General features: G+C 50.4%; 1 protein-coding gene across 4 annotated transcripts; it reads right to left on the bottom strand.

The window, feature by feature from the left end:
- Positions 1-473: 473 nt before the first annotated feature.
- On the bottom strand, positions 474-6,391 carry CD8A (CD8 subunit alpha). Of its 4 annotated transcripts, none has more exons than XM_033124179.1 (6): positions 5,354-6,391; positions 5,024-5,254; positions 4,173-4,283; positions 3,845-3,949; positions 3,168-3,198; positions 474-1,032 (listed from the first exon to the last, which is right to left on the bottom strand). In XM_033124179.1, the coding sequence occupies exons 1-6, from the start codon at positions 5,400-5,402 to the stop codon at positions 981-983; spliced, it is 579 nt and encodes a 192-aa protein (XP_032980070.1). In that variant the 5' UTR covers positions 5,403-6,391; the 3' UTR covers positions 474-980. The 4 variants fall into 4 exon arrangements, with proteins under 4 accessions (XP_032980070.1, XP_032980071.1, XP_032980068.1 ...); XM_033124180.1 differs by having other exon boundaries at positions 3,845-3,946; positions 5,354-6,389; XM_033124177.1 differs by having other exon boundaries at positions 4,889-5,254; positions 5,354-6,379.
- Between the last annotated feature and the right edge of the window lie 3,379 nt (positions 6,392-9,770).

Genomic DNA, 9,770 nt, shown 5'->3' with positions numbered 1-9,770 from the left:
CAGTTTAGGCAATTAGCTTCCTTGCCAAAAGAGTCTGTTCTGCCACATCGTCAAAACTGCAGGTCGAAGGGAGACCGGAAGGTGCTGGCAGCTCTCTAACAATTCTGCCTTTACAAACTAAAGAGTCTTCAATGATCCCAGGGGCATGTTCAAATATGGCATCTCAAGTTTAGAAATTCAAGAGGACCTCCATTCAACTTTGCTGATACTCAGATCGTATTTGTAAAGGGGTGGCTTCTCCTCTTTCATGGGTCTCTCTGCAATGAAGGGTTGGGACAGTAGTTTCGCCTCCACTTAGAGATTTTTTTTAGAGATCAAGTTATTCATTTTCTAGGATTCAGTTCACCCCATCCACTTTATTTGAGGAATTCCTACTGTCTGTACAATTTCATGCTTGCTTATAGAAAAGTCTGATACTGTTCAACTACATTGTGCGAAAGGCAGAAGTTCTCTGATTACCTTCTCCGGGTGCTCAAGAAATTACTTGTTCCCTTGCGCTTTGAGACACAGAACCCCACGCTGAGAAAGAGGCCTCCAGAAGAAAGACCTGAGTGGTGTAGAGGAAGAGCCCCAGCCTTGCTGGGACTCTGATCAAGCTTCTCCCCATCTCTGGACTTCAGCCTCCTCCTCTGTAAAATGGGTGGAAGAGAGGTTTGGACCGAATGGTTGTAAGGCCCCCACCAGCTCTAACGGCCTGGTGTGAGAACACAGCCTGTCCTTTCCCCCAATACGTGTGCACAGTGGTATTGTAACCTTTACAGTATACCTTAGACATTATCTAGTTTTGTTTTGTGTCAATTTAAGTAAAGACATAAAGAAAGAGTAACACTTCCGCCACCAACCAATGAAGATAATAATAATGAGAATGAACACATAAGGAAGGCTGAAAAAAACAAAAAGGAAGGACGGTTGCTCTCCTTGTAAGGCGAGTTCTCAGTATGCAGTCTTGTAGTGGCTGTCGCGCAGGGCCGGTTGCCATGTTAGACATATCTCTCCGAAGGGCTGGGCTTGCCTCCCGGCCTGACCAGGGGCCTAAAAGAGAGGAACCATCATTGTAGCAAGAGAACTTGCAATGTAATACCGTATTCATTTAAGTCTCCCCAGCCTCCCCAGCCTCCAAGCCTTTTAAGGGTCTGAGGACTTGTCCCCGGGCACCAGCATGGGATTGGCTGAATGACATCAGCAACCTGCTTGTGCCATCTTGTTGAATCCTCACAGCAACCTAAGGGACAGGCACTGGTAACGAGAGGTTAGACAACGTGCCCAAGGCCACATAACTAGGAGGTGGCTGAGCCGGGATCTGAACCCAGTTAGACTATTTCTTGGAGCCTTTGTCAAGGTCCCCATGGAGTTGAGAGAAGGAGGCTGATAACCAAAGTCATCAGCTGACCTGATTCTCAGCCCCCAGGAAGGTCACAGAGATAGGGGAGGATGTGAGCAAACCACCACCATCAGCCAAGTAGAGCCACTTTATCTAAGTGACAACCCAAATTTGATGTCACACTAAAAATGTGTGTTAATTCAGTACTGGGCTAGCACCTCCTAAGTGGGCTAATTTGTCATGAGTGTCCAAACCCTTTCTGTTGAAGGTGAGCTGCCCTCGAATATCACTGAGCGTGTTAACTCAGGTTTGTAGATCCCTAGGGTATGTTTAGTCTGCATAGCTTTGTATTTCAGGGCAGAGTTCTATTCGCAGTTATTCATTTCAAAATGAGAATATTCAGAAAAGATGAGATAAGGGATAATTCTTCTCCAAAAGCTCCCAACTGCACCCCAAGTATTGAAATAGTTAAAAATCCTTTTCTGTTTTTAGAGTCTTTATCCCTTTGGTATATCACCTATATAGTACACACATTGGAAACTCATTACATTTCCGTTGTTAAAAATAGTGATGTTTAAATGTTGAATTTGGATCCCTGTAGAGAAATATCAAGAAATGTGAAATGCAAACTCCTGGTATAAAATTTGAAATGTTTTCATCTACTGAAAGGAACTGGTGAATATAATTGGTTATTGTTAATCTCCTCCCTTAGCCGCCAACCACAGGAAGGAGCCCGAGCTTTGGGTAGAAGTTGCAGCTCTGCTACTTGTTGGCATTGTGGCCTTGAACTCATTACTCCATGTCCTAAGCATCAGTTTCCCTGTCTGTAAAACAGTGGTCACAGTAACGATTTTAAAGATTGTTATGAAATGTGAAATTTGAAAAATACATATATATCTTCTTAAAATACATATATATATATATATATATATATATATATATAAAGCAAGTAACGGGTACACTGTAGGCTTTCATCAAATGGTGGTCATTATTATGGATGATCTGAGTGTGATCATGTCTCTGCCTTCTGGGGTAGGTTTCCTGATCTCTGAGCTGCTGATCTATGAGGGGGATGGGACCATGGTGTCTACCACATGGGGTTGCTGTGAGGATAAGAGAGATCCTGAGAGGAACCCCCATCACAGCGCAGGGCAACAGTGGGCACTTGTTGGATGCTAGCCCAGGGCCGCCTCAGCCTCAGCGAGGAGAGAGGAGACTTCAGGGCCTGGTTTTTGTTTTTGTTTTTGTTTTCGTGGTCAGTTCAGAATGGTCCTGGGCTGGAACTGGATGGGGCAGTCACTGGAGCTGCCAGATAGCTAACTGTCCCTGCCTCTGGTCCCCCCTTTCTTCCACTCCAGTCCTTGGCAGGAAATCAAGGCCCTGCACCGGCACAAGGAAATTAGGAACCAAGGCCATTACTTATTTAGTTCCGGTGATAAAAGATCAACTCTCTCTCAAAAAACTTAGATCAAGTTAGTAGAAAATTATTTTTTCTTAAGAAAACAGCAAAACCCAGATGGAATCATCCAGATAAAGAGACCTAAGGTCTTTTGAGAAGCTAAGGTTGATTAGGGGAAACCTTCAGATGGGTGTTTTGGGGCTCTGCCAAATAAGATGCAGATTTGCTTAAGTCACACTGCTCCCCCATCAGCCCTACCTGGGCCTCCATTTTCCCCAGTTGCCAGCCTTCTGCCTCAGTGTGCCGTCACTATGCTGACTCCCTGTCCCCAGGACTCCACAGCCATGGCCTCTCTGGGAAAGGTTCCCACCACCGGTTGCTTGGGAAGCTAGGACCTGAGCCCAGGACTGCCCCGGGGGTTAGCCCAGGCGGTTATAGGAGACTCACCTGGGACATTTGCAAACGCGTCTTCGGTTTCCTGGGTAAGGAAAAAGAAGGGGTAAAGTGATTGCCCCCTCCCCCACTCCCCCCACCCCCGCCAATAGTCGCCAAATATGGTTTCTCCTTCCCTTTTCCTGTTTCTTTAGGATTATGACTATTGAGAGCCCAAGTGAGGGCTTTTTTTTTTTTAACGTCCCTTTATACATCAATTTCAAAAATACTGCAAATACAGACGTGGGTGAACATGTGTTGGTACAATCACCTGCGCGGGACCCAAAGCCCGATAGGGGTTTCGCAGGGAGGGTGCCAAGGATAAACCTCAACCCGTGGTCGCTTTGACCCAGCCCTCGTGGGTCCCAGGGTCCCAGAGGTCCCCCCCCCCCCCGCCTTCTGTAACAAGCCCGGACTTGTGCCCTCACTATCCGCTGCGTGGATGGAACACACCCGCGGCTGTCGCTTAGGGATCGATAGGGCTCTATCTTCCAAAAAAAACTTCCGAGAATGGAAGAGGGGCGGGGAGGGGTTTTCCCGCGTCCTGGCTCCAGGAAGAAATAGGCTGTGTTGGGCGCTGCGGTGCAGCTCCGAGTCCCAGAAATCTCAACTCCATCGCGCCCATAAGGGCTGCCTGGAGCAAGCAGCGCAACGCGAGGGAACGCTCCCCGCCGCGATTCCCTAGGACTTACTGCGGTTACAGATGACCGCGATGAGCAGAGACAGGAGAAGGACCGCGCAGGTCCCAGCCAGAGGCGCCCAGATGTAGGTAACACAGTGCAGCCGCGTCGTGTCTACTGACGACACCGAAGACACCGACATTTAGGAGGGCCCGGATCCTTCCCCGCGACCCCCACCCCGGACAGCCCGGCATGTCTCCCGGCTCCGGGTCTGGTTTACCCACTATTCGGACAGCCTTCGGCGCTACCTCCAGGATCAGAATTGGCCCTAGCAGGGTTCTCCACGCGGTCTGCACCGCCCCTGGCCTGTCACCGCCTCCGGACCCTGCATCTGCCTCACCTGCGCTCCCTGCCGCTGGCCCGCACGCCTTCGGGCTCAGGGACACCGGCTGAGACGCGTTGGTGGGCGCCGGCGTGGGTGGCGGCCGCTTGGGCGTCGGGGTGGGCTTCGCTGCAGGAGCAACAGAGCGTGGTTGGGAGCCGGGCTGGGGATATGGACCTTAACCCTCCCCACCGCTCCGCGCCTCTGCGCTGGGGGCCTCCTCCTCCGGGTGTTCCACCGGAGGATAGACTGTCGCCCGCACTTCATTCTGCTCTCAAGACGGGGGAGATAGGGTGAGGATCTCCTGCTCTGCGATGACCCCTGTGTGGCGGGCGCGTACCGCACGCGGCGCCAACGACTGGAACGCAGGAGCTAGCTCTCCTCCATCAGCCCCTCTCCAGGGCTCAACCCGGGTGCGGTCGCTCCCTTGTGGGCTTGTGTTGATATCCGCACCTTACTGAGGAGCAAACAGGCTCAGAGAATTTAAATACGGTACCCAGGACCACACAAGCACTGAACTCAAGCCCAGAGGGGCCGGACCTAAAAAGCCATCTTTAGTCCCTATCTAGCTGTACCTTAGCCTCAGTTTCCTCGTCTGTGAAATGGGAACAGTATCTAAGTAGCCCCCAAAGGCGCTAAGAGGCTCGAAAGGGGGGCGTCTATATGAAAAAATGGGTTCAAAGATGAGTCCCAAACCCCACACCGAGAGGAGCCGCGCCCTCTGCCGCCCGGACCTGGCAGGAAGACCGGGATCAAGGGACTGAAGTGCCATACGAAGTTGCTAAAGACCGCGCAGAAATAGTAGCCTTCGTCGTCTTTTCGCAAGCTGTTCAGGGTGAGGCGGTAGTCCTTCTCCTTGGTCCTCTCACCCGAGATCCACTTGCTGTCCAGCCCCTCCGCCATCCTGACCCGGCTTTGGGAGAGGTACATTAGGAAGCGGGGGCTGGTGTCGGGTGCCGGCGGCAGATAGAGCCACGAGCAGCCCTGCGTCGCGCTGGATAGCAGCACCTCACATTCCAGCTTCACTGTCTGACCCAGGCTTATCCGCTGTTTCGGCAGCTTTGTCCGGAACGCGGACAACCCGAGGGCCACGGCAGCATCTGCGGGAGACAGGCGGAGAGGCTGAGCCGGGAGCCCCCCGCCCCCCACCAACTCCGCCCCCACCCCACTCCCGCTTTCCATGAGGGTCGCAAACTCACAGAGCAGCAGGGCCAGCGGCAGGAACAGGGGGGTCACCCGCAGGACCATGGTTCCCGCTGCGCTGCTCAGCTGGAGCCTCAGACCTAGTGCAGGCGCAGGAGACAGTGGCCCAGCAGGAAAGTTGCGCCCTTCCGACGGCCGCCGAGCCCGATTTCGAGTTGGGAGGATGTGATGTCATCCGAAGCCCAGGGGAAGAGGGTCGCCCTCCTTCTCGCGGTTGTCACCTTCCAGCCCAGGGAGGGACGTGGGGCCCGCGAATGGGAGCCGTCGAGGCAGCCTTGCCAGCGGCTGGGGGTATTTGAGAACTGCAGCTTTGAGGACCAAAGAAAAGGCTTGGAAATAGCAGTTGGAAATGGCGCTCTTGTGGGGGTGACAGAGGATGCAGAGAGATTAGAGATTCAAGACCTGAGGGTGAGAGTGAGCAGGAAAGCAGAGAGGAGTGTCCACTTTCTTTGCCCTGGCTCAAAAAGTGTCTCTAGCATTGTTACCTTGGGGCTTTATCGGCAAAATGTGTATTGAGGGCTGAGAAGATAGAGGAGTTTAGTGACTTGCCCACTTCTCGAAACTCGGCCGGGGGAGTCCCGTGTTGACGCAGGGAGGACCTTCGCCCTTCCTCTTCGGAGACTTCAGCGAGGCAGTCACAGTTCAGCCTTGTGTGGGGCTGGTGGTCCTCTGCTGATCACACCCTCGGGGCTTTCTCTCAGTGGCTAAACCTTTGCCACACAGCCTCGTTCCTTCTTAGGGTCATTGTAACAGCCTCCACACCAGTCTCTCTCCTGGACAGTCCTCCAACCACCGGCTGCAAACATTAGTCTCATAAAAGGATCTAATAGTGTCACTCCTGCTGCCTCCCAGGATCTGCAGGACTGGATGGATGCTTAACCCCAGCTTGGCTCAGAGCCTTTGTTTGGGTGCTGGCTTCTCCCAGCCTCTGCTCATCCTCACAGGGCTTGAGGTTGTCTAACTCGGGACTCCTCTTGCCTTTGCTGTTCCCTTTGCTTCGAAGGCTTTCTTCTTATGCCCTGGGGCCAGCTCCGGTGCTGTGGGACTTGGACCTCATTTCCTGTACCCCCAGCTCTGGCTGCTAGGCAGGTGTGTGTGTAGCCCTGGGGAGTGCGTGGGTGAAGGCAGTTTTCCCTGTCTGGTCCTGGCACACACATGGCCCCTTCCTTTTTGTCTATTGCTATCCTGAAACCTTCCTGATCCAGTGAGTGCTCTCCTCCCATTTCTTCAGAGTTTCCGGGCCTTCCCACTTTGAATCCTATATTGGATGCACTTTACACTGCTGCTTGATTCTACAGTCAAGCCACCTGGCATTACCTGTTCCATGTGTCTGCCCTACCTGTGAGTTCTGCCCTGTGGGGACTGTGTCCCAGACACCCTCTGGATGTCACATCACAGCTTGGGCTGAGCTGTATTTTCGGACTACACTCCCTTTGTGAGGTCCGAACTTACGTGTTGAATGGGCTTTTAAAAAAATTACTTTGATTTCAATGTTCCCCACCCCTCCTCGAAGCATCCAAGGAGCTTACTCTAACATGGAATGTTTAACATTTTATATCTAAGATTGTTTTTTTAAGTGTCTTTTAACTTACAAGAATTGCGTATTCTTTTAAAACTTCAGACAATACAAAAAAGAATACAGGGAAAGTTCTCTGTCTCAACTTTCCTCATAGTCATCCATTCTCCAGAGAAAATCACTGTTACAGTTGAATGTGTCCCTCGCATATTACTTGTGCAAAACAGATGTTTATACACCATTTGAGACACACGTGGTTGTACTATGTATATATTTTTTGCAACTACCTTCCTTATCTAACAGGAGAAGGAAAGCTTTTCATGTCAGCACTTGTGGAGCTACCCCATGCTTCTAAGTGGGTGCATTTTCATTTGAGTAGTTTCTCCATTTTTGTAATTACTAGCAAGGCTGTAGTAGATATAATACATCTGTATCATTGGGGACTTGCACCCGTATATGTAACACTTTCAAATGAAAGACGAGAGAGAGAGAGGAAAGAAACCCTTTGTAATGATGGTTATGAATGGGACACACAGCAGTGGATCCCCTGGCATATTGGTGTGTGTGTGTGTGTGTGTGTGTGTGTGTGTGTGTGTGTATTCCTGGTTGTGTAGACACAGTGCTGTGCCTTAACTCACATAAATGAAGGTAACAGCCAAGCCCAAAAGGGCCACCAACATGGCGATCCTCATATTAAACAGCAGCTTCCCATTTTGCTTCCTCTCTGTTCCCCTTGCAAAGAGTGTCAAATGACATTGCTGGTCAAAGGATGCGATCAGGCAGGTGGTAAAGAGGATGGTCAGCTATGAAAGTATACCTTGCCTTGCGGAGGCCGCATGGACGGGAGCCAGAGTCAACCTGTAGATATTTCGATCTTGGGAACTATGCCTCTGAGTATGATGATGATCAGATTTGGGGGTCCAATGTTTGAAAATAGAGTAGTCTCATTTCAGTCCCCTGGAAGTGAGCTGCTGTTGCCTTGCAGTCCTTCCAGCCTTGTGGCTGAGAAAATATCAGCCATGGGCGTGGCAGTCCCTTTGTACAGAGCACGACCAAAGGTGAGGGGGATGCCAAGGCAACATGTCTAACCCACCAAGGAGGCTTTGTGACCCCAAAGATATTTTTCACAGAATGTGGTGGATTCTCAATGTAACCACAATGACATCCGCTCTCTAGCAGGCAGGAGCAGATGCAATTACGAAAGTTCTGGGGATGATTGCTTGCTCTAGGGCCAGGTGTGCAGAAGGCTAGATGGCGCCTGCCCCTCACCTCCAGGTAAGCTCCCAACTCCCACACTACAACACTCACACGGGATGATGTGAAGAAATGAGAACAACTGCACTCTGCCGAGCAAGCCCCTTATTTTTAAAGACATCCAGAGAGATACAGGGTAAGAGAATAATTGATTTCTGTGCTGATTTTAAACATGTCTTTGTTTTTGTTTCAAGGTGTTTGTCCTTAAAACATGGAAATAAAATAATTTTAGTTTACACAAATTAAAGACATATTCAGAATGCCAGGGCCATAGTAGGAAATTAATCAGGGCTCTGTGCCACAGTTCTTAAGATGATGACTCAGGGAAAACCTGGAACCATGGCTGTGGAAGTTGCCTGCTGTCTTCCCTTGACTAAGGAGTTAACTTATCTTGGCCTGGAATTATCAGGCCTTGCTTTATCTCAATCACAAATATGTACCCGTCAGTTCTACCTCACATCTGCCACTCCCACTTTCCTCCATTCTGGGACCTCCAAGTTCGTCTAGGCTGCTGTCATCTCTTGGCTGGATTTTTGCAATGGTCTCCTAACTGGCCCTACTTCTACTCTGGTCCTTTCCATTGCTTCTGGTCCCTTCCAGTGAAAACCTTGTCCTGCCAGCCCTGTGCTTCAATTCACAAGGGCTTTGCACGGTTCCTAGGAGAACATTGGGGAGGCCCAAATGTTGCCTGAGGCTCTGCAGCCCCATCTCCACCCTTTCCTGCTTGCCTTCACATGTCCTAGGTGTGGTGTCTCTCTATTTTTGAGAGGATCCTTGCTCCTTTCCACCTCAGTGCCATTGAGCATGCTATTCCCTCCACCTGGGGTGTCCTTAGCTCTGCTTGGTTAACTCCTCTTTCTCAAAATCCAACTCAAGGATTTCCTCCTTATGGGGCCCAGCGTCTTGGCCCCTCCCACTCCTGTGCAGTATAGACTGTCTTGGTGTAGAATTAACTCCTGGTTGTTTGCAGAATGTAAAAGAATTTATGAGACTCTACAAGAATAAACAAAGATTTATTGAAAAGTCAGAGAGAGAGAGAGAGAGAGAGAGAGTTCTGTTTGGAACTGGCAGAAGTTTTGCGGGCAGTCTGAGAGGGAGAGCTGTGGAGACAGAGGGGTAAGAGAGACATACTGGCAAATGGAGTTTAGCCAGGGTAAAGTCCGATGGGGGACAGCTGCACTGATGAGAAGGAGTGCTGGGGTTTTGTATTTTTCCAGGCAGGATGTAGGGTGCTTGTCAGCTTGCAGGGGGACTCTATTACAATTGCCTTCTACTGGGAATTGTCCTGTTCTCATCTGTAATGAATGTCAGCTTGCAGGGGGTTGCTGTTGCGATTGGGAACTGTTCTGTTCCTACCTATGATGGATGTCAGGTGCTTGTGAGCTTGCAGTTGAAGTGCTAGCCAGGGGAGTTAGAGCCAAGCAGTTAATGTTTAAGCTCGTTCCTGTTAGCCTACAAGCTCACTCCTGTTAGCTCTTTGCCTGTCCCATCCTGCCAGCTCACAAGCCTGCTCCCATTAACTCTTTATTTGTCTCATCGTAGACCACATCCTTCTCAGTGTCACATGAATCTTGGGCCTCCCTGGACTGGAGCACTTACTCTGCGCAGCACTGGTTTATTTGCTCTTTCAGACCCTTGGTTCC

The sequence above is a fragment of the Rhinolophus ferrumequinum genome, chromosome 13, assembly GCF_004115265.2.
Source record: "Rhinolophus ferrumequinum isolate MPI-CBG mRhiFer1 chromosome 13, mRhiFer1_v1.p, whole genome shotgun sequence".
NCBI classification, from domain to species: domain Eukaryota; kingdom Metazoa; phylum Chordata; class Mammalia; order Chiroptera; family Rhinolophidae; genus Rhinolophus; species Rhinolophus ferrumequinum.
Note: the sequence above shows the minus strand (reverse complement) of the source record. Positions and strands in the feature narration are given on the sequence as shown.